The 25,328-nt window shown below is 39.2% G+C and overlaps 2 protein-coding genes across 21 annotated transcripts in view; both read left to right on the top strand.

The window, feature by feature from the left end:
• The first annotated feature begins 11,307 nt into the window (after positions 1-11,307).
• Positions 11,308-25,328, top strand: part of LOC133847077 (zinc metalloproteinase-disintegrin-like protein F1) — a 38,995-nt gene continuing 24,974 nt past the window's right edge. For 14 of the 20 annotated variants that reach the window (XM_062281860.1, XM_062281856.1, XM_062281852.1 and 11 more), the window contains exons 1-15: positions 11,308-11,400; positions 18,460-18,510; positions 18,844-19,046; positions 19,383-19,439; positions 19,830-19,903; positions 19,984-20,056; positions 21,887-22,033; positions 22,570-22,860; positions 22,959-23,128; positions 23,220-23,389; positions 23,579-23,742; positions 24,102-24,266; positions 24,406-24,550; positions 24,651-24,822; positions 25,097-25,216. In XM_062281860.1, the coding sequence (XP_062137844.1) occupies positions 11,331-11,400; positions 18,460-18,510; positions 18,844-19,046; positions 19,383-19,439; positions 19,830-19,903; positions 19,984-20,056; positions 21,887-22,033; positions 22,570-22,860; positions 22,959-23,128; positions 23,220-23,389; positions 23,579-23,742; positions 24,102-24,266; positions 24,406-24,550; positions 24,651-24,822; positions 25,097-25,216 (2,072 nt within the window). In that variant the 5' untranslated portion in view covers positions 11,308-11,330. The remainder of the gene's footprint in view (positions 11,401-18,459; positions 18,511-18,843; positions 19,047-19,382; positions 19,440-19,829; positions 19,904-19,983; positions 20,057-21,886; positions 22,034-22,569; positions 22,861-22,958; positions 23,129-23,219; positions 23,390-23,578; positions 23,743-24,101; positions 24,267-24,405; positions 24,551-24,650; positions 24,823-25,096; positions 25,217-25,328) is intronic. The other 6 variants (XM_062281850.1, XM_062281849.1, XM_062281846.1 and 3 more) reach the window with 1 other exon arrangement.
• LOC133847079 (ubiquitin-conjugating enzyme E2-22 kDa-like) lies at positions 20,190-21,629 on the top strand. The gene has a single exon (XM_062281863.1). The coding sequence runs from the start codon at positions 20,421-20,423 to the stop codon at positions 21,015-21,017; it is 597 nt and encodes a 198-aa protein (XP_062137847.1). The 5' UTR covers positions 20,190-20,420; the 3' UTR covers positions 21,018-21,629.

Genomic DNA, 25,328 nt, shown 5'->3' with positions numbered 1-25,328 from the left:
CAACTACAACTACAACTACAACTACAACTACAACTACAACTACAACTACAACTACAACTACAACTACAACTACAACTACAACTACAACTACAACTACAACTACAACTACAACTACAACTACAACTACAACTACAACTACAACTACAACTACAACTACAACTACAACTACAACTACAACTACAACTACAACTACAACTACAACTACAACTACAACTACAACTACAACTACAACTACAACTACAACTACAACTACAACTACAACTACGACTACAGCTTCAACATGCCTATAAAATTGGTTCCCCAACTAAGCACAGCAAACACGCAGCCGAAAAGTGTTGCATACTTTCGGGGCCCAAACCAAAATTGGATACTCCTCGCCTGGGCGCAACTTTGCTCCTCAGCTGCTGTCGTTGTTGTTGCTGCTGCTGAGGGAGGGCAAAGCATTTAAGGTGTGGTAAGGATGTGGGCGCTGTGAACGGTTGGCGTCGCACCATGATTAGATTGGCAAATCGTACACCATTCAATTTGACAGAGTTCAATTCATGGAAATATTCAATTTGTCTGTAATTTTTTATTTATTTTTCCCTCAATTCGTTTACGTTTTCGTTTTATTTATTTATTTTTCTCTGTGACTTATTTTTTCCAGTTGTATTTTGCGCTACTTTAGCCAGCCGGAATTCCGCTATTTATGTACTGAGCATGTGTATGTACACACAGCCGATATGCATATACATATGTATATAAGTACATATATGTAGATGTATTTACATATATATGTTCACGCTAAGTAGAGTTAAGCACGCCAAAAAACAGAGAACAGAGAACCATATTCGTAGTCATAGTGCTATTTGTAGACGCACTCGTAGTTGTGCTTGAGCTGAAATTATTTATTACTATTGCCGAGGTCAGGGTTTTTCTTTTTTCTTCTGTTTTTATTCCTTTTTTTGACTGGAAACAACATGCAGCTGCTAGGGGTCAACTGAGAGAAACATTTCAGCCTCATTTCAGTCCATCCTCCTCACCAAAAAAATGGTTGTCATCATTTCGATAAATACATCATTTTAGTGCCCCGTGATGTTGAGCTGTTGTTTTATGTGCAAACAAGAAAAAAGCAGCGAAGCAGCGGCAGAGAAGTTCTCTAAACTGTAAGCTGCGAGCTCCTCGCATTGTAGCCCAGTGTTAAGTGATGCTTAACCTGAAGAAGGCTGATGCAACCAACACTCGAAACAATAAGAAAAACCAACAAGCAGGCGAGAAGCAACAACAGCAATAGCAGCAGCAGCAGCAGCAGCAGCAGCAAGCAACCAACACCTAACCAATTAAAAGTTTTTAAAAACTTTTCGAATTAACTCTAAAACAACTTAATTTTTTGCTCGAATATATTTCAGCCCGCATTGAGTGTTTGCCTCCCCCGAAAATTGCGTTCCCCATGTTAAGCAGGACTCGAGGGGGAGCCGAGGGGGAGACATGGAAGGTTCTGCTGCTGTGTCTTCTAGTTGAGCAAGTTTACTCTTCTCTTGGGTATCGTTCGTTCTGTTTGCGCTCTCTTTCTCTCTCTCTGTCGTGCTCTCTGTCGTGCTCTCTCTCTCTCTCTCTCTCTCTTCTCTTTCTCTTCCGCTTGAATCTAAATAATATCCCACTTTTTCGGAGATAAATTCCATTTCGTCGTGTAAAATAGGGGCGTTGAGCTACGTATTTTTGGCCTACATCTCATCTGAGGGGGGTGGTAATGAGGCGAAAGGACGGAAGAGCGGGGTTGCTTCGATTAAAGTCAGCAACACGCTGGCTAAGAGACGACCCACAGACACTTGTCTCTATAGAGCTGTGGCTGAATACGAACTAAAAAGAGAATCGAGAGAGAGTCTCAGTTGACACGCTTAGAGAGCGAACTCAAGAGAGAGAGAGAGAGAGAGAGAGAGAGAGGGAGCGAGATGCTGGCCCAGACTCCCAATCACCGGCTCCAACATGCTCCAATGCTCCATTGTCCCATTGTTCTTGCTGAGCGTAATTCTCGCCGTAGCCGTTGTCGGTGTCCGTTTTGCTGTTGGTGCCGTGTATCTGCGGCTGCGTCGTCGTTGTTGACGCGATGTTTGCTGGCAAAATGTGGACGTCGGGAATTTGGGCCGCGCGCGGTGACGACGTCGTCGCGTGCCCATGTCCTGCAGACTGCAGACGTATGCGAGCGCTTTAGAACGTTGTTTGCAATCGCGGAAAGTGGCAACGGCAAATCAGCAAAAATATACAACAACAAAAAATTAAAAAAAAATAATAAAATAACACTGAAACAGAAAAAAAGAAAATAATAAACGGTGACGACAGCAGCTAACAGCAAACAGCGAATAGCAAATAGCAAATCAGCAGCGATAGCAATAGCAATAGTGACAACGGGCACAAGAGCATAAGCATATATACTATAGCGATAACATAATACTTTACTCTATAGACACACTATACCGTATATAAAGTGTTAACTGCAAACTGTCAACAGTCGCCGCATTTACAAAAGCTATAGCCGGAGTCGCAATCGGTCGCAGTCAGAGTCGGAGTCGAAATCGAAGTCAGCGGAATCAACGAACACGGCAGAGAATAGAAAGAAAAAACCAAACGATAAAAGCGCCACACACACACATACACATACACAAACACACATACACATACACGGACATTCACGCACACACGCGGAGACACAGAGCACACATGGAGACACCCTGAAAGAAAAAGGGCAGCAGCAAAAAAAAGCACACTATATTCAATTAAAAACCTCAACTGCTGCAGCTGCTCTTTGGATGAAAATCAAATAAGCTACGCACACGCACCCATCTACATATATATATACGAGAGTGTCTATAGATATATATATATATATATATATATATCGATATAAAAAACGAAATGTATCAAAAAATGAGAAGCAGACAGAGATAAAGATTGCGATTACACATAATTGCGATTCGGTGAGCAGGCGCATTCAAACAACCAAACGAAACGAAACGAAACGAAACGAAACCAAGCTAAAATCCAAAAGTCTAAAAGAAATAAAAACAAAAAGTACATAGCAAGCAATCGGGCAAAGCTGCACCTTTAATACGACAACAACAAGAAAATATTTTGCAATATTTTATAAAGATTTTTTGGCATTTTTTTTTTGTATTGTTTGCTCGCAACAATGACAAACAAAAGTGTGTTCACATAGTTAAGTGTGCTGTTTAATTCGATTAAGAAGCAATCGCATCAACAACAAAATAATCAACTTCAAGGATATGGATTTAAATCGGCACCAATAAATATTACAACAACAACAGCAGAGCAAGTGGAGGAGGAGCGGCAGCAACAGCATCAAGCATTAAAAGCGATTGCCGCTGGCGCATAGGTAAAGTCAATATAATGCTAAATATTATTATATATCTTATTACAAAAGGGAAAAAAGCTTACAGGCGCCACAGCTTCACACACACACACAAACACACATGCACTTGTATTGTATACTCACACAGAGCGTGTATCTGCTTATGCATGAGCGTATTTGTGTGTGTGTGAGTGTGTGTGTTTGTGTGCGGAACGCATTTGCAATTCTGTTGGCAAAGTCGTCTCTTAGATTTATATTGTAGCAAATCACTTAATTGGGTTTCCATCATCCCAAGTGTTTAGCGGTGGAAACAGTTTGGCAACTCGGCAAGATTGCCCCACTTTAAAGCCACTTGAATCCGCTACAGATTCCTATGATAATGGCCTTTCGTGATGTTAACAACAGTTCGTATTGTACACGATGTAGTTATCCTTGTTGGTTAGTTTCATGTCTGATTGTTGGAGACCGCAGTTTGACGAACAGTGAAGATCAAAATCATCTGAGATATATCAAGGTGAATGATGAATTCTTTTTGTATGCTCAGGAACGAATATGAGTAAATATGTACAGAAATGTACAACTATGAATAAGTAACAACTATGATAAGTACATATGCTTCTAATTGCACACTGTTTGAAATACCTGAAAGATTTTCGCATCCATCGCCGCTTCACCATCACAGACGGAGGTTGCGGAGTGGAGACGAAAGCGGTCGCGGTGGCGGTGGAGGAGCCGGAGGTAGCCTCCTTCGTCAGCTGCGCATGACTGTCATTCGTGATACGAAAATTGTTTTCACCCGTCGGGCCATTTGTTCGTCGTATATTAGATTAGGAGATTTGCCTTGGTCCTTGGTTCAAGGGGCCGGCTGGACGCTGTGTCGGTCTACCCATCCGTCTGTCGGTTTGTCGGTCTGTCGGACGGTTCATGGCAGCCAGCAATGAGGCAGCGTTGTGTTGGTTGCCTGGCTTGGGGAAGGGGGCGTTTTAGTTAATTGGATATTGAATGCAGCCTGCTCTGTCCTGTCCTGTCCCATAGTCATCATCAACATCTCTCGCCAGCAAAGACGTAACGCGTAACGGCTTTTATTTTTCCTTCGCTTGGCCAGTTTCCAGCTTTTGCTTTTCCCTTCACCCGGACTCACTCACTCACACATACACACACACACACACACACACACAACCACACACTCGTCTTGGGCGCGTTTTCGTTGAGGTCGGCTTGAGCATGCGTCGGCATCAGCTTCGGCATCGGGATTGGCAATCGGCTTTCGGCTCCATCAGCGGCATCCCGTTGTTCGTATCAGCATCAGCTTCGGCAGCGCGTTGCTCGGCACATTTTTGTCTACAACTTGCAAAGCAGATGCTGAGAGAGAGAGAGAGAGAGAGAGAGAGAGAGAGAGAGAGAGAGTGATGCGAAGAGAGCAACTTGTTCGGGAGAGAACATAATTAGAGAGGGACATACACAGGCGATATGGCAATGGAGCGAACGAGAGAGCAAGTGTGGAAGAGAGCGCATTTCTGTCTGGGTTGTCAGCTGCCTGCAGACTGTAAGTGTGGGAGAGTGTGTGAGCACACTCGCCAAACCTTAGATCGACTACGTGTGTACACTGTACCCACACATGCGAGTGCGTGTGCTATGTGTATATGTCTCAATGTAATCGTCGGCAAGCCGCTGTCGGCGGCGCCTGGCGAAAGTCCAATGTCCCATGTCCGTACACCGGAATGATGTAGGGTGTGGGTGATGGGGGAAGGGGACCCCCAGGGCAGGGCGACGGATTCCACAGAGCAACGTCTGCATGCCAAAGAGAGATTTGTTATGTGTCCCGAATAGTGAACTGCCCAGACGATTCTTGAGCTCAGTCAGCGTGTTTTGTTTTGTTCAGTTGTCAGTTTATTGTTTCTTCTCTACTTCTTGTTCTTCTCCTTTTACTCCTTAGCCTTCGCCTTCGCCTTCTCCTTCTGAAGCTGCAGATGCTGCTGCTAGTTGCGATGCCTCCTCTGCTTTACTGTTGCTTCTTGTTTTGTCGAACTGAGTTGCGGAATTTTGTTTTTGTCGGTTTGTTGTAAGTTGTACGGTACGAGTTGCCCGAGTTGTCTGCTCGCTCTTTAAACGTGTCTCTCTCTTCAGGATACCAACAATTTCCAATATAATTTTTATTACTCGTACGCCCGGTGTTTCAGTCGGTTTTTTACACGATTCACACGATTCACGTTCACACCTCAATATGTATGTATGAAAGATATACATATGTATATACAGCTCTGTGTGTGTGTGTTTGCAGACTTGTAGGGCTTTTGCTATATGCCAAACAATCAGGTCTTCACTTTTTCTTCAGTAGGTGAAGCATACTTTTAGGTACATCGGCAAATGTGTACGAGATGCAAAGAAACTGATTGAATTAACGCGATGACTTTTCAGCGCCCTAATGCTGCTGGTAGCCGGAACAGTTGTGCATCCGAGAAATTGATTTGATAATCACAAAGGTAAATAAAGATTTCGATTTGTGTGTGTGTATGTGTAGATATGTGTGAGTGTGCTCAATAAGCCTCCGGCTCCTTGCGCCACTCAAAGGTCCCAGAGTGTAATGACAAAAGTAACAGCAGCAGCAACACCAACAGCAACAGCAATCGCAGTGGAAATGCCATCTAGGGCTTACGTATAAATCTGACATCAAGCCAGGCATAAATTTTCCGAAAATCAGCTCGGAGCCATGTAAGCGAAACCCACAAAATTTGTAGTACACTTCGCGGTTGGTATGGAGACACAACAACAACAGTAGCACAACAGTAACAACAACAATATAAACATCAACAGCAAAACGTACACCAGCAATTCCCTCAACAGCAACAGCAACAACACAATCACAAGCACAACAAGGCGACCCCACGAGTTGGAATTTTGTTCAGTTATTTTGTGTTGTATTTGTTGTTTGCACTCATAGTACATATATACATATATGTATGTGTATGTCTATGTATGTTTGTATATTTGCTGTTTCTTTGCGGTTTATTGCGCGTTGAGCCTATGCAAAGCAGATAGATCGCCCCTAACCGAACCCAAAACAATGACCGCTGTAGTACAATGCTTGCCACAAAAAAGAGGAAAACGTAAAACGAACAGCCGAAAAAAAAAACTAGAAAAGAAAAAAGGAAAGTACAAAGATGAAAATGAAAATGAAAAGAGAAGCGAAGCGAGGAAGAGAAGTGCTGGGTGATTATGCAGCCGCATGATTGGAGCTGTGGCAAGTTGGTGCCCCCATTTCCCATTTCCTATTCCCCAAATGTGGCACCCGTAGCTGACGGGGCTGAAGCTCTACATACTCTATCTGCGACTGCGGCTGCGGCTGTCATTAACAGGGTGGTTCTGCGATGCCAAATTCGGATTATGTGTGTGGCCAGTGGCCAGTGTGGTGCAGGCACAGGCACAATCCACAATCAAACTTTCAAGCAAACTGCTTGCCACAGCCACAGCTATAGATATAGCCTGCCAACAATTTTCCAATTGTTGTGGACTCCGGTGGAAAGCGAGGAGCGAGGTGCAAACGGTGGATATGAGGTCGAATAGGGTCAAAATTATAAAAAGAAAATAAAAACAAAAAAACTAAGAAAGCTACAATCGAGTGTACTCGGCTGTGAGATACCCGCTACCCATTTTGAATAAAAGAAATATATTTTGTGGTATTTTTCTCAAAATATACCGAATATACTGCAAAAATACTAAAAATATTCCAAATGGTATATTTAATAACTTCGACAATTTTTATTTGATCGCAACCAAATTTTTAGGAATCATAAATACTATAGTAATTAATATATTATATTATTAATTTACCAATTCTTGCTTTAAAATTATGCTTGTTATTAAATTTTTATTGGATTCACGGGGGCGCAAGCGGGCGTGGCAAAAATTTGAAACAAGCTTGATCTGCCTGCAAACATAACAAATGCTGTGGAAAAAAAAGTAGAGCTCTTATAGTCTCTGAGATCCAGTGTTTCATACGGACGGACGGTCAGACGGACAGACTGACATGACTAGATCGACTCGGCTGTTGACGCTGATCAAGAATATATATACTTTATAGGGTCGGAGATGCCTCCTTCTACCTGTTACATAGTAGTGCTGGCTATTGGCATCATTGACTAACCGTGACAGTTATGCATTTTTAAGCTACTCGAACTCTGATCACGTTGTTTGTAGCTTCTGCTGCCAAGTCTGTGAGTCGAATAATACGAAAAATGTATTTATTTCGCCCATTCGATGGTCCAATCATTACAATGTATCAAAATCTTAATGCATATTTTTGCAATCTTACGTTTTCCAATTAGATCTCTTGCTGTCTTTCTTCCGATGCAAACATCTCCAAGATTAGCATTTCATCCCAATGACTCGCTAGTGTGCTCGGAGATTTGTTTGACATTAAAAGAACATCATAAGTGAGATTTTCATCAAGAGATTTTTATAAGCCGTTCGCAATTACGTGAATAAAAATGGAGAAATTTTCCAGTTATTAATGAGAATAAACAACAATCAATTGAAATATGTTCATTCACTATTCATTTGAATGATGCAAATAGTTATATTATATGTTAGTTTGTAGAAAATAATTAGTTAAGTTAATGAAGACGCAGATTTTTTAAAAGTCATCTTTAATTCATTTCTAACAAATTTCTTCAATTTAATAGATTAGATTAGACGGAGTATTTTAAAATTAGTATTTAAAATTATCTTGTAGTATCTAAAAAAAAAAATATGTTACAGTGAAGACAAAATATTTCAAAAATTCATATATATTCAAATTGTTTTCATTTATTAACCTAATTTAATGCAATTTCTTTATCTTCTATGAATTAATAAACAAGCATACTGTATAATTGGTTACACAAAATAACGCGCAATATTAAAAGTTATTACTTGAGTTAATGAAGACCACAAAATTGAAAATGTCATTTATATTCAAGTTTACGTTTGTTTCAATAGAATTTTTGTGCCTTCTATTAATTAATAAACATGGATATAACTCAACTTTACTTTTCGTAATATCTTAAGAAAAAACAAAATTGAACAATGTTGCTGTCTTTTCAATTATACTTTCGGAAAAAGTTTTCTATATTCCAATTTTATTTTCATTTACTTCTCTTGTATCGAGAAATTGAAACGAAGATCTTGATAAAGTTAATTCTATTATAAATTGAAAACCTTTTCGCTTCTAATAGAATGTATTGCTAAGCTTCTGAGAATCAATAAGCATGCATGGCAAATAATTGCGATATGCATTTTTGGATTTAAATCTATCACAGCCATTAGCCTTCCATTACTTGCAAGCATAATCAATTAGCTGCTTCGCTTTCCCGACGAGGCTAACACAGTTACTCCCTCGGGATTTCAGATTGAAATGCAATGTGCCGAGTGCAATTAAGCTGATACGGTTAATGGTTGATAATTTTCAATCAGGTTTATTGCCAAATAAGAAATGAAATCGACTTACATGCGGCAACTGAAGCAAACAAAAAAAAGAATACCATACATCAATTGAATTGAGAGTATCGAAAACGGATTTTGTGATTTTATAATTGTTGTAATAAACAAACGGCATATGCAAAAAACAAAGCGAGAGAGAGAAAAAAAAGCACTTTATTCAGGGACACTCGCGCTACATTTTGTTGTTGTTTTGTTGATGTGTCCAACTATTCACCCTTGACTCGCTGTGGCTATAGCTGTAGCTGTGGTTGTGGCTATTGCTGTTGCTGTGGATGTGCCAGAGTTGAGGCGGTTCGAGGCGAGTTCGTTCAACGGTACGTATGAGGGTCGTCGCAATTAATTATTTAAGCAGTTCAGTTGAGGCATGTCATTGCATTTGCAGCCACTGTCACTGCCTCTGCCTCTGCTGCTACTGCTGCCGATGTTTGCAATTTAACTATGACCCCTTTTATAGCTGCCCTTGGCTAATTACGGTTGGCTTTGGGGACTTACAATGGGTGGCATTAATGCATACGCATCGTTGGCTCACTCTTTAAATTCTACACTGCATAATATAGTGTCCAGAACGAAGCAGATGATACTATATGAAGGTAACAAAATAATATCTTGGATATCTAAAACACAAAAAAAGGAAAAGTAGGTGGAAAAATCAAGAATCATAAATTTGTGTACAAACCGACTTGTGTTTGAACCCAGGACCAAAGAATATCGCGTAATGATTTGCCACATCTCCACTTACTGAGCTAACAGCAACAGTAATATAAATCAGTTTCTAATTTTGGGGGAGGCGAATTAAAATATTAGCTGTGATTTTATGAAACGAGAAAAAATTCTTGAATTTGAGAACTTTTGAATGTTACAAGATTTGTAATCTTAAAACGATGATTGAAGAACGAAGTCTTATTTTTTTTTTAGATATTTTCAATATAAAATGATTGTTTCAAGATTTTTCTTTTAACATGGAAGCGTTCTCAAATAATGATTTGGAATCTACCCTTCAATTTAGATATTATCTCTCTCCCTCTCTCTCTCTCTCTCTCTCTCTCTGTACCTATAATACTAGTGCTCCAATGTCGTCCAATTTATTGATTGGCCTCGAGCAACGAATTGCGCCACTGTGCGGAAGCTGTTGCCGCTGGTGCCTAGAGCTTCATCAAGTCTCGAGGCGGTAACCAGAGCTTAGTCGTGGTATAGTGATTGGTCGGTACAACACAATACTAGATGAATGCGAGTGTTTCGTGTTGCGACATAATAATATACATAGTATCTAAGGTCTCGGTTAAATTGTTTTGCAGTCGAATGCTTGCAAAATTGAAGTAAGTGTTGCCTTCGCCTCCGAACTTCAACGAAATAATTCAAATTATTCGAAAAATATTTGACTAATTACATTTACGATTTCGTTTTCGTTTCAGGTCAATTTAGCATGATAGATAATCAATCGTAAGTCGATTGAAGTGAATAAAACTACAAACAAATTGATTGATTTTTTGTTGCATTTTTTTTGTTGGCAATATTGTGATTGTGAGCCGACGTTTTAATGGTGCAATTTTTTTAAACTTATACTAAACAACAATAACAAAGAGCATATAAGTAAGATTGTTAATCCAGTGCTTAGCCATACATAAGTCTATGTCTGTGTGTGTGTGTAACTGTGTGTGCCAACTGTGTAGCCAGAAAACAAAACAGAACAGAAGACAGACGAAAGCTGAGAGCAGAAAGCAGATCGCGGGGCAGTGTCTGTGAGCGCGAAACGATGCCGCAATCTCGACTCGAACGCAAACGCAAACTCGAACTCGAACTGCACACGAACGTCACTCCAGCCACAGCCACAGCCACCGCCACCGTCACCGTCACCGCCACAGCCACCGCAACAGACAAAGCCAAAGTCACAGCCAGTCTCGCCTGCCCGCCACTGCCATACAAGAAATCCTCTGCCTCAGCTTCGGAATCAGCCTCGAGCACAGCATTAATAGGAGCAACTTTAAGATCAACTTTCGCATCAGCTTTAACATCAATATCAGTAGCATCAACATCTACATCGGACATAATCGCCGTCTGCTGTGGAGCCTCAAGCTAAGGACAAGACAAAAGAAAAAGGAATACACAATTAGAAGAATTATTTTTTTCTGTAGGGCCATCATTAATCGAGTGAATAAGCAGCGGCAAGGGTAATTTACTTGCCAGCTTCCTTTGAACATCTTTGCGTTTCTATCCAAAGCAATTGCGACAATCGTATGTGAGTGAGATTACTGCCTGTACCTATCAATCGTGAGTGTATTTTTTAGTGTATCACTCGTGTTCGTGTTTCGTAACCTACGCGAGCCACTGCCTCATATGCAAGGACACCCAATCGAGTAACGGCAACTTCGAAGTCCTTGGGTGTGGAGCACACGCAGCGCGAACGAAGCCAGGTCACGCCACGCCAGGACCCCAACAGCAACCCAAGCAACGGTTAACGGACAACGGTCAACGTTCAACGCTCATTTCGTAGACGTCAACCACCGCCATGTGGATAACACTCGCTTCTCTGTTCGTCATCATAGCCCAGCTTTGTGAGTTGGTCCAGTGCGCTGGCGGTAAGTAAACCCAATTCAATCCATATCAATCTCGTTACACACTCACACGTTATTGCCACTGGCACTTGTAGATATGTTCACATCTTATCCATATGGACTACAAATTGCTTAAAGTGAATACAGTTCTTTTTTTTTTGCGGTATCACAATTTGGTTATTTCAAATAGTGAAATATCTGAACATAATTTTATTTGTAATGAAATTCATTGTAGGCCATATCTTGTGTGCTGAATAAATCTATTTTAAACCTAATCTTTGACAAAGTATTAGTTACAAATTGGAATTCGTTTTATATGTATGTATATGTTGTACTACGTGTGTATCGGTCAACGGCTAAGTGAACAGACATCAAGGAAAGCAAAGCATTAATGATTTCTCTTAAGTTTTTCTATTAGTGAAAACGTAAGCATACCAACTATAGTTTACCTATTTAATGGATAATGCGTATATTTAAAGTGATTGGGAATATAATATAAGATTGTGACTTATTTTTTTATTTATCGAGCTAATACGAGTCAATAAAAACTACCAATTCAGTATTAAAGGAAGAGAATACGTTCACCTTCATCGTTCTTTTTTGTTCAGTTGGTTTAGTTTACATGTTCGATCTTTGATTAATCATTTGTTATGCGGTTGTCGTTCACTGTCCCTCTTTGAACTGATGTGGAAACACTTTACTATGAATATTACTTTATTCTATCATTCTAAAAATTATAGCATACTTGATATAAAACAAAGCGGAATGAAATTTAAATAAAGAACGTCAAAAAGTGCACAAAATATAACTAAGAACAACGTTTGGAAAAAATCAAATGAATCAAATGAGCCACCTAGTTCACTGACCAAAAATTAACGAACAAACTTCTTTAGTATATTAAACGATGTTTACCCAACTCTTTTATGAACTTCACAGTGCATTTCAGTATATTTGCAATTGACAGATAACAACTTGTTATTAATAAGCAGAGTCCAGAGAGAAGTTGCTAGTTCAACTGGCAATTGCCACCTCTACAGGTGGCAACTTCTGAATGCTTCACACACAGTACATTGCAGTTATCGCACTTCTACTCTCTTCATTAGTCAATTGCAACTGTTAAACTTTCCCAGAGATTTTGTTGCCTCGCCTTAACCTCACATCAATACAATGGGCGACACAACAAAAGCATCAAGGCATCGGCATCAGGTATTCATCTATGATTCGTTCTCTTCCATTAGATTTATCAATTGCTCGCCGACAAGCTGGAAATCATTAACAATACTCATCGTCATGCTATTGGCTGAATTCGATAGAATTCGATTTAATCCTTGTATTTAGTCCTTCAACGTGTGGATGGACTTATGATTCCGCAGTCAGATTACATACGTACATATAATATTATACATATGTGCAATGTTCACTTTTGTGCAACTCTTTCTATTGTTCTAACATACTTAATACTTGGGGCTGGTCAGTTGTCGAATTGGCTGTCTAAATGTTTTTCGCTGGTAATAAATGTATTACAGCATATGAATTGCATGACGCTTCGTGTATGAGAGATGTCATTTCAAGTTTTAATTACTTAGAAAATATTGAATTGTAGATTATGTTTGCAAATATAGATTCTTATGCAAGATAATGGTAAAGTTATTCCATGCCCAACAAAAAAAATTGTACATGTCAGAGAGAATGTTCTAAAATCTAAAAAAAAAAAACTCTTAAGTTTAAGAAGATTTCAATCTTAAAGTTCAACAAACGCTAGGGGATAAACAAAATTTTATTAGAAGATCAAAAGTTCAAGAATTTTCTCTAAGTGAAACATAAAATTATAAATCAGTAAATAGAGATATCGCAAAATATCTTGAACGAGCTGGGAGTTCGCGGGTTCAAACAGAAATGTAACAATTACAAATTCTTTTATTATACCCGCTACCCATAGGGTAGAAGGGTATTATAACTTTGTGCCGGCAGGAAATGTATGTAACAGGTAGAAGGAGGCATCTCCGACCCTATAAAGTAAATATATTCTTGATCAGCGTCAACAGCCGAGACGATATGGCCATGTCCGTCTGTGTGTCTGTGTGTCTGTCCGTCTGTCCGTATGAAACACTGGATCTCAGAGACTATAGAGCTATAATTTGTTTTCGACAGCATTTGTTATGTCTGCACGCAGATCAGGTTTGTTTAAAAATTGTGCCACGCCCACTTCCGCCCCCCGCAAATCAAAAAATCGAATAACAAGCCTAATTTTAAAGCTAGAGTTGCGAATTTATATATACAATTAGTGTATACAATAATTACTATAGTAGTTATGATTCCTGAAAATTTGGTTGCGATCAGATAAAAATTGTGGAAGTTATTAGAGAAATACTTTTGTATGGGCAAAAACGCCTACTTACTAGGGGTAAGGTATTGTCTTGGCCGACAATCTGGTACATTGTGCTGTCTATGGCATATTTTAAATGGTGTACTATATCGATATACCAAACATACCATTTGGTATATTTTCAGTATTTTTAAGTATTTTCGGTATATTTTGAAAATGATACCGCAATATTTTGCCTTTATTAAAAGTGGGTAGCGGGTATCTCACAGTCGAGCACACTCGACTGTAACTTTCTTACTTGTTTTTGTATTTATTTTGAACAATCTATGATTAAGAATGTTTTGTATTGATGTATGTATATTTCTTTTTAGAATTTAGAATATCCTTTAATCTAACAAATATTCTCACTTTAAGAATGATAAAAGCAGAGTTGTGGTCTTAATTAAATGACTTATCTTCGGCGATATATTTTGATTTAAATTGATTTAAAAATTTATAATGGAAGCAAATAAAAAAAAAGTTCTTTTACTTTAGTGCTTCGATAGTATAAAAAAAGGTAGTCGAATTTCTGAAAATGATTATTTGTTTTTTTGTTTGTTTTTTTGTTAATCCTTAGATAATCTGGTACATATAACGATGGCTTTTATTGGTAAAAGCTAATAGACCACGAGAGCCGTCAATCCCTGTGAAAAAATGTATATTTGTATGTATGTTGTACATACACAAATGCCTTTACATAGAATAACCCTTGGGATCCTTTGCTTACAATGCTGAAGACGCAATTTGCTTTTGATTGATGCTCATTTTGTTGGATTTAACCCAAATACCCGTACTCGACGTGTCCGTATACTATGTATAGTATGTACATACATATGTATGTTTGTGATGAGTTGTGCTGAGTTTATGGGGATATACATATGTATGTATGTACGGGTTGGCTGGGCTGGGCACGGGTTATCAGACTCCCGGACCACTGGGCCACTTGGTGGCTGGTGGTAGAGTGCAACAATGCAGAGCCGCAATATAAACACACTGTGCAAATATAACACAACATTTTTTCTGCGTTGCCAGCACAATTTTGCGATGAGAGCAGAGTGCGAGTAAGAAGAAGAATGAGTAGATTGATTGGGGATGCAAATTCGTCCCTTTCGGCGGCAATCTTCAACCTGCAGCTGCATGCGAGTAGTGTTCAATGTACTCAGTATAATATTTTCAGTCCTGACTGTGCTCGATATTCTTTCGCATTGTGCTTGGTGTCACCGCATGAGACTGTAAATATGAATTGTACTGACCATATCAGTTGCATGTTTTTGTATACATGCATACATTCATATGTACATATGTATGTAGTACTTATGGTATGTTTGTATATACTGCATACACTATATGTATATCGGATGCAGATGACTTGACCTTTTTTCCCATGACTGACAGCAAATTTCTCCTATTCATTCTCACTCACTCATCGACAATGATGTCATGCGTGTTCTGGTTTATTGTTCCAAGTACATCAATTTGAAATCTAGTTGCACGTCAACAAACTAAATATTCTCATTTGCATCACTTTCATGAAATAGTTAACATTAATAAAGTCAACTCTTGACAATAATTTAGTTTATTGTAATAATTTTGCCATACGCAAAATATTCAAATTTAAAATATGACTGAAGGATAACCGCTATCCACTTTTAATAAACGAAAAACAGTCCATCATGCGAATAAATTAAATGTCTGCGATCAATATAATGAATACTTAACTAAAGAGTCTACGCGTTTATAGTAGAATCTGCTTATTAAGTAACTCTGCTGCCGTTTTTGTCTGCACCTGAGTGTTTTTATAGCTCCCAAGTGACTGTAATTTTGGCATAGTTTCGCTTCGCTTGGCTTCGACTTGGCCTCTGAAATCCATCTTTTGGGTAAGCTGTCACTATCTGGCATAAAGCATCTTTGGCTTTATGCTCGTTGGCCGCAAATTAGCTTGAAAGTGGATGCTATTTTTAGGATGCCTTCTATTAGCTTCCTGCTATACATTTTGCAAGAGGATCATTCATTTAAATTCCTTCTAACCCTCTGGCAAATCCTTATTCTTGGACTCGACAAATTTTAAACAAACAGACAGGGAGAGAGAGAGAGAGAGAGAGAGAGAGAGAGAGAGAGAGAGAGAGAGAGAGAGAGAGAGAGAGAGAGAGCGAGACCGAGGCAAAGGAAGAAAGAAGGACCATATTGAACGACAGTCTTTGCCAGTTTACTTCCGTTTGTTTCTGTTTCTTGTGTGCCTAAACTTTATATTAAAGAACTTTGCGTGGGGCACTCAAGAGATATTATCTTTGTTTTTTCCCCACACTTCCGCTACTTCAGTCTTCCCAGCCTTCCATTCTGTTCACTAATATAATTGTATAACCACTTGGTCTAGCTATACGTTTCTCATTCTCATTCTACTAAAAAAAAAATGAAAGGCATGGCGCTTGCATTCGTATTTAACAAGCGGCCCGTGACGAAGTCGACAACTGCTGTCTGGAGGATTGAGTTCTGATATTAATGTTTAACTTATTATAGCTTATGAACTTTAAAAGCTCGGACTATTAATATTGCCACTTTGCGAGTACTTTTGCTATCATATTTCTGCTGCCTTGTCCCGTGCCACAAGATGTATCTGGTGGCATCAGGTAAAAGGTAACAGGTTACTCTTGGCTAAATGCAGTTCAGCTCAGTAAATAATATGCTTGTTTAAACAGCGGAATTGTTATAGACTTGCACACATTGAGGGTACTTCATGGGATTTATGTATACTTGTATAGCTAAGGTTACAGGTGGTCGATGCTTTTAAAGCTTTAAATATCGTTTATTGTATTTGTAATCACCGAGCTTTGCGGGTCTCTTGAGGGTCGGTGTTTATTACGGATTACTCCTCTGACTCCGACTTTGACTCTGATTGTAATAGTCTGGCGCACGTTTTTATATCGAAGGTGTTAAATAGCGAAATGGCAAAAGGGTTTCCGTTTCGCCAGCTCAGCGCTAATGTCCTTCAAAATTTTAAAACATCCTTTCTGAAGCATTTTTAATTGTTTTAATTGCTTTGGAGAATAGTAACATATTGGATCTTAGCTGATAATTCGTTAATTCGTTTGCTTAAATTCAAGTTCATAATTATTGTAAAAAAATAAGAGAAGCTCATGAAATATGAATTATTTAATAATATAATATAATATTATAAAATAATTGAATACAAATCTTGAAATCCTATCGAATCATTTGTTTTTTATTTAAATTCAAATAAAATCGAATTTAGAATTTATCGGACAGCGTCAACGAATTTAATATAATATTACTCTCAGTGTATATTATATATTGAAGTGTCTTTACATCATTAAATTAAATTGCACGTAGCGGCTGCCTTGTCACGTCGCCTCCGGCACAATTGAAAGTCATTTGCGGTAATACTCGCATGTAATATGTCATGCCATCCATCAACTGGATCAGCTGGATGGAAGAGATGACTCATCTCATCTCATATCATCACATCGTATCGCGTGTTATCCAGGCATATATAATGCAAATTCACAAAAGTTGCGAGACTAAATAAAGAGCGCTTACGTTAGGGATTTTGTATCGCATTGAAGTTAATGCAAGCGTCTCCTTGTGGGATTCAACTTGTTGCCCCACGACTAATGAAAGCAAACATATCGGCTTATATACTGTAAGGATGAAAACGCAATTACTTTAAATACATACATACATACATACACCGCTTGAAGTGGGAGTTTATTGTTACTGTTCGGGAAAATTAAGTCAGTTTAGTGAGGTTAAGTGGTCCTCTGCAAATGGTACAACAGTAAAAAAGGAAAGAAACATATAGTTCAGAGCTTATTATTATGTCGAAAATGGTAAATTTTGTGTAAATTATTAGTGAACTTAATCTGATTACAAAATTCAGGCCATGGTAGTGTTTTAGAATTCCTACGCTTTACCGTTGCATATGAAACTTGGCAAAGCGTTTGGATTCTGAAACGTTATATGGTCGCAAGCAACAGCTGGTCAGCCGAGAAAGACAAAGAGACGGAGAGAGAGAGAGATAGAGAGATGGAAAGAACGCAATAGAAAGAGAGTTAGCGATAAGTACTTCATAAATTAGTTGTCGATTGTGCAAAGCGAACATATTCATTATGCATAAGTACTCACTTAGAGTTGCATTTGAAAATGTTTCAATTGCTGAAATAGAAAATGCAACTGCACTTTTATTATTACAACAATATTATTATTATTATTATTATTATGTTGTTTATAGTTTTCAAATATCCAAAGTGGGTGCCTATTTAAACTGCCGCTCTTAGGTACTTAAATTTGCAGCTTTTGCCTTCGGGGTGGATAGTGTGAATATCCTTGAAAGCTTCCCCTTCGAGTCATTCGCCGGCTTTCACATTCGCATAGTTTGTTGCTGCTTTTGTTCGCAACCCTGAAGCAAATGGTCCTTTTACATTTTTGAAGAGCTTTTCAGTCCATTTAGTATTTATAATCAAATTTGTGGTAAGATAAAACTGGAAAGGTGCTCGCGCCCGTTCACTTTCGAGAAATATTCAATTATTTACAATGTACATTTTACATTTTTGATGTAAAAGCTAAATAAGTTTAGTTTAGTTATGATGGCTCCATTTCCTTGATGTCATTTGCATTCCGTAATCCGTAATCCGTTAACCGTATTCCGCATTCACATGATAGTTGCGTTGATTCGCACTAATCAATTTTGTAATCTTTTGCAGAAGCTGATTATACACTCGATGATTCATTTTGGAACGAAGAAAGTCCTGTTGGTGAGTAGCGAAATATACCTTACAAGAGCAGATCAATAATGAAATACTAATTAAGTTCAATTAAATTGATATTGCATTTAGATTTAAACATACATTTTGTGAAATTATTTATTTTATGTTTTTGGGGTTTGTTTTTATGGTTTTATCCTATTCTAAGGTTCTTAAATCAGCAGGCCGTCTTTCACTATCAACCCTTGACAGCCTGTGGGTACTGAGTAAATTGCTAAAGAAATGAGGGGATTTATGCTGGGCACAATTTACAGTTATTTAATTAGAAATTATGGCAGGTCGCTTTACATAATTTCAACATTTATATTCACATCTCCATTGCAGGTGAAGTGGAACGCTTACTCAAAGAGTATAGACAAAATCAGGAGCTTGTGCGTCGTATCGGTGGGCATTATTATCAGATAATCTATCCTGTACAGCTGCGTCATCATGAGAAAATGGGAATCTCAACTCGCGAAGTCAGTGTCCCAAAGGTACGCAAAGATTTGCATAAGAGAAATACTAGAAAAATCGAAACAGACATAATGGTATGTTCACATTTATTTTCATTCATTCGTGCTATCATTTTGTCCCATCATTCAAACGCACACTCGACCTCACACTCGGAAACACTCACAAAACAAATATGTATATATCACATTTAATTCATTCATTTTTATTGTTATAACACACAACGAATTTAGCCAAAATAGATTACAAAGAAATTACACATATAACAGTGATTGGTGATGATCAGAAGTCGACTTTCTTCCCCGTCTCAGCAGTCCTAAGTGAATCGTATACTATATCTGTATATGTATTATGCTAGAATTGGTGTTTTCATCACTTACTCGAAATTTCACACTATTTTTGTATGCTTATAGCCGGGACAACGACCACGCCCACACGATGACAGTGGATTTAGCAGAGGTAGAACAAAGGTAAGGGAAATCAAGTGTTGCACAAACTTATGTATATACATACATATACAGTAGAGTCCGGTTATAGCGACTTTATATACGGAACACCTACGTTATATCCGGAACACCTACAAACCAAAAGTTGAAAAATATAATTTTGTTTATTTTATGGTTGCCAAAGGTTTTTAAAATGCAACTAAGTAATGTTTTAATCAATTTAATTTGTATGGGGACCCACCAAGTCATCGAATTTTCGTCCCAAAAACCGGACGGATGCTATAAGCGGCGTCATTATAACCGGATTCTACTGTACATATATAATATACATATACATATACATATATAGTATATGAATACAGTATTTATTTATTTATTTATGTATTTATTTATGTCTGCTTCACTCAATTGCAGAAGCACTTCCATCGCACTTCGCTGCTCATCAAAGCATTTAATCACAAATTTCGATTGGATTTGGAATTAAACTCGTAAGTGATGGCAATAACTTGGCCAACTATTCATATTTGGGGTAAACGATTTGGTTCGATTCTATCTTATCTGCTTGCAGTCAACTACTTTCGCCCAACATACAGCAGAAACACTATCACGTTGGTGGATATCTCGTGGACGGCAATCGACATGTGAGTACAGAATGCATAATGCAAATTGATTCCATACATACTTGTATATGTACATATATATATGTACATATTGTAGTACTTGTAGTCATCAGTTATATGTAGATAGCACTAGTCTAAAGCAGTCTAGCAACCCTAGTTCCATTTTCAGACATTTCAACAGTTCAATGAAAAGAAGTAACAAAAAAAAACAAAAACATATAGATACTGAAGCGTTCCCCTGTATATATTTAAGTAGATAAAAAACTAAAAAAAAAACTATTCAATCTTCAAACGTGAACTGGCGAATTGGCAACTGTTAAAACTGGAATCTCAAAACTGGAAGGTTACAAAAAAAAAACACGAGTTGAAAGCGCAAGGAGCAAACATGGCAAACATGTCTGAGGCTCGCATCAAGCGAGAGTTTAAGGAAGGCTTATTGAGCTTCAGCGGCGAATGCCTGGTCAAGGTGGAGCTGGTGAATGACAGCTGGACAGAGCTGCGAGGCGAGATAACTGGACCTCGAGGCACGCCCTATGAGGGCGGCAAGTTTGTGCTGGACATCAAAGTGCCGGATAGGTATCCATACACTCCGCCGGAGGTGCGATTCGTGACACGCATTTGGCATCCAAACGTCTCGTCGGTGACCGGTGCTTTTCGCATGGACATACTCAAGGATCATTGGGCCGCAGCGATGACGTTGCGCACAGTTTTATTATCGCTGCAGGGATTGCTGACCGCCGCCGAGCCAGATGATTGGCAGGACTTTGTGGTCGCGTTTCAGTTCAAGAAGAGACACGATCTCTTTCTGCTGACGGCTAAGCATTGGACCAGTGCGTATGCTGGCGGACCACGCACGTTTCCCGAACTAGATCTGAAAATAGAACGCCTAAAGGACTTGGGCATCGATGAGCACGAGGCGCGCGTTGTGCTCTCTAAGGAAAATTGGGATCTGGAACGGGCAGCCGAGTGCCTATTTATATAGAGAAGAGATTCGCACAGCAAGTGGGGCAATATCAGAACCAACAATAATAACTTAACGACTGCCACAAACCGAACATAAAAAAAAAAAAAAAACAAAACAAAAAAATGTTCAATCTATTCACTAGTTAGAAATAGCAGCACCATCATCAAAATCAATAAGCAAATGAATCAATCACTCATCTAATCAATTAGCACCAAAATTCTAGTCATGCTTCGAGATACGACAGCAACAACAACAGCAACATGCAAAAGTGTAAACTACATCGAGAATTTTCAAATTTTCCAAAAAGAGAGAGCAAATTTAGAAATTGATTTCCTTAGCATTGCATTCAAACCTGCATCGGGTTTTCTTTATCCTTCGAATTCACAAGATTTCCTTGTGCGTGCCGCAAAATGCAATCGAAATATTGCGAATCCGAATGGTAAATGGACGCCGCAATATGTCGCGTAGGCTGTGCCTTCTTACACCGAGGACAATAACTATGTCCATAACACTGCTTCCACAAGTTGTAATACAGTAGATCCCGTTATTTTCATTGTGCATCGCCTTGCTCAACAAACAAAACCAAAGATAAATACTTGTACTTTAATAATCACGAAAAAAAAAGACAAACACCCCAATACTAACTCGTTTAATTGAAGTTAATCGAAACGAATCGCCTAAACGGTGACTTAGGATTGCAACAATAGCTGAGATGAACTCTGATATAGTATGATCTTTGATATTTACATAATACATACGTACATACATACATATATAAGCCAATAAAGAGCTATGTTAATCCTACGAATCTCATGCACTGTGATTTTTATTTAAAACCCGATTCATACGGCATTATTAATTAGCTTTACATCCATTCTTACTTGCAGGACATCGAGCATTGCTACTATCATGGCACAGTAAAGGATTATCCGGGAGCAAGTGCTGCCTTTCACACCTGCAACGGAGTTAGCGGCGTCATTCACATTGGCAACGAGACCTTTGTGATTCATCCCTTTTACGGCGGAGATCTGTCGGTAAGTTTCTTTTACGTCATATTTACATGCATTTGTACGTAAGTATGTACATACATATGTATGTATATATACATTCTCATGTGTGCACTTACAGTTTAATTTCGAATTGTACAGAAAATGTAGCTTTCCAAATTTGGATTTGGATTATTATTTTCACTCCATTATTGTTGCCCTCTAATAAATACCGAATTTAACAAGAATATAAAAATAATATTTGTTGTTAATTTGTAACTATTCAAATATTACGAGCATAAAATAGGATATGTATGTACATACATATGTGAAATTGCGTTTGAGTTAAAATGATGTTTACTCACAAATTGTGCATTTACATACATACATATGTTATACATATGTTATACACAAAATAAATTTGGTATATTTTCACTTGATGTGTACACACTTTTCAAAGCGCTTGCCAAAAAGTATGTGCGTATGTATGAGTACACAGTATCGATGCTATCGTTTTCGATGCCCAAAAGTCACGACAAACACAACAAACGCCACTTAATGCTACCGATTTTAATTTGATTTAGAAACATCCGCACGTCATTTTCGAAGCACGCACCAAGGCCAACAAGGGATGCGCAAACTCTGGCAATTTGGACTCTTGGCGACTGTCGCGACGGACCAAACACCTGTCGGCAGGCGTTGTCGATGAAATCCATCCAAATGGGGCGGGGCGCTACAAGCGAGATGTGCGCGAGGCCACCAAATACATTGAGACGGCCATCATAGTGGATAAGGCCATGTTCGAGAAGCGCAATGGGAGCACACGTGCCGAGGTGATACACGATGCCATACAGGTGGCCAATATAGCTGATCTGGTGAGTATGCATATACTATATAATATACATATATATATAGTATATGTATATATTTATAAAAATGAATTGCGAATTTTAATGCTCGGGACTACAAACAGTATTTCCGCACGCTGAATACTCGTGTCTCGGTGGTATACATTGAGACGTGGGGCAAAAATCAGGCGGCCATCGATGGCAGCAAGGACATCAGCAAGGCAATATCCAATTTTAACGATTACACCTCTAGGAATCTTTTTCAAATCGAACGCGATACCACACAGCTGCTAACGTAAGTGGCTCTGCCATTAGAGCGTTCTGTTCATAAATGCATCCATGCATCTACACATACATATACCATTTCAAATTTATCTTTTGCGCAGTGGAGAGACTTTTGCGGGTGGCGAGGCTGGCATGGCAGTGCCCGAGACAGTTTGCACACCTCGTGCCGTTGGTATCAGCGTCGATGTGAATGTCTACGAGCCGCATCTGTTAGCTGGGACCATGGCCCACATGATTGGACACAACATTGGCATGGGCCACGACGATGGTCGTAAGTATTGTGCAATATTCCACGATCCAATTGTCTACTTGTCAGAATTGAAGACAAAAACATACATATGTACATATGTACACTTTTGGAATCTCGTGAAGATTGGAGGGTTTGAATTTTAAATGCTAGCTGTTGAGTTGAGTTAAGTTATGTATATTATCTTCTCAATCATCTCTTTTCATTTCGCAGGTGAGGAATGCTTCTGTCGGGACTGGCACGGATGCATAATGGCACAGTCAATAGTCGGTCAGGAAAATGTGCAGCCATACAAATTTTCGGAATGCAGTAAAAAGGATTATATTGACGCATTGCGCACGGGTCACGGTCTTTGTTTACTTAACAAGCCCAATGAGGTAAGAGTTAGGCCCCCTTTTCTGCTATGTGTGCCATATGCCATATGTTATATGCAGCCTGCCACATGCAACATGCAGCAGGCAACATGAAACCAACCCTCTCCAATCGATTCAAAACATGCTTCAAATTGCCGCTGCGGTTGCTTGTAATGCGGGGTGAACTTCTCTGGCTGGCTAGCAGGAAACAGCATTCAGGACAGATAACAGCAACAGCCACTACGAAATGTCCTTGCTTGACTACCCAATACCCTGCAATCTTTGGCAATTCGAAGATGAATGAATCCTCCAAACGGACTATTTGTTACACAACTAGAAAATGTAGCATTTATCAAGTAATTTAATTACACTATCACCTGCAGATCGAGCTGCGGCGCAACTGCGGCAACAAAGTGATCGAGGAGGACGAGGAGTGTGACTGTGGCACATTCGAGGAGTGCGCCTTGGACCCATGCTGTGATGGCATCACATGTAAGCTCAAGTCGGAGGCACAGTGTGCCAGCGGTGCCTGCTGCGACCAATGCCGGGTAAGTTCATATTCCACTTCCTCTTCCTTTTTCTCATCCATTTCTCCGCGAGCGGGGAAAATTAAATGCATCAAGTGGAAAATTGTGATTGCCCTTAACTTTAACACAATTTATTTTGCGCTGTGCTTTTGGCGGACAGCTGCGACCCAAGGATTACATCTGCCGCGACTCGCACAACGAATGTGATTTGCCCGAATATTGTGATGGCGAGGTCGGTCAATGTCCCATTGACATCTACAAGAAGAACGGCTCGCCTTGCGGTCTCAGTAAATTGGGAGTTTCAGGTGACTACCAGTCTACTATACAGTCTATTACTCGAACATAACATACATACATATATGTATGTGCATACATCAATTAACTGGCTTCTTTGTTCGACCACAGGCTACTGCTTCCAGGGCTATTGTCCAACGCTGACGCTGCAATGCGAGGCTATCTGGGGCTACGGCGGCTTTGCGGCCGATCGCCAGTGCTACGAGCAGTTCAATTCAAAGGGTTCAATCAACGGTCACTGCGGTCGCGATGCCAACGAGCATTACATCAAATGCGAACCAGAGTGAGTTTATTTTAAGCCCATAGCAAGTATGTAGCGTTCAGTGTTCAGTGCTCAGTGTTCAGAATAATCGCCTTTAACGCTTTATAGCTTTATGCATGACTTAACCGGGAAACATGTTTGATTTAGCTGCCAATATTTTCGGTTTTTTTTTTGGTGCTGCGTTTTTCTTGAGAAAGAGAAAACTCTTCAGTATCTTTGCTGCATCTAATATATGGAGTGCGTAAATAACCTATTGCGTTTCTCTCTCTCTCTCTCTCTCATCTCGCTCACATAGGAACGTCCAGTGCGGCACGCTGCAGTGCAAGGAGGGCGAGAGGCAGCCAGTTAACGATGGCATCGACCAGCTTTACTCTCGCACCATAATCTCCATCAAAGGGCAGGAGTATGAATGCAAGTGCGTAACGGGGAATGGGTGGGGAGGGTAGGCAAAAGGGAACAAAATCCATATGGGGGGTGAACGGAATTGAGGTTAGTTATCGATAACGAATTTTCACATTTCTGCATTG

This window comes from Drosophila sulfurigaster, chromosome X, assembly GCF_023558435.1.
Source record: "Drosophila sulfurigaster albostrigata strain 15112-1811.04 chromosome X, ASM2355843v2, whole genome shotgun sequence".
In the NCBI taxonomy this organism is placed as follows: domain Eukaryota; kingdom Metazoa; phylum Arthropoda; class Insecta; order Diptera; family Drosophilidae; genus Drosophila; species Drosophila sulfurigaster.
This window is presented reverse-complemented; position numbering and strand designations above follow the sequence as displayed.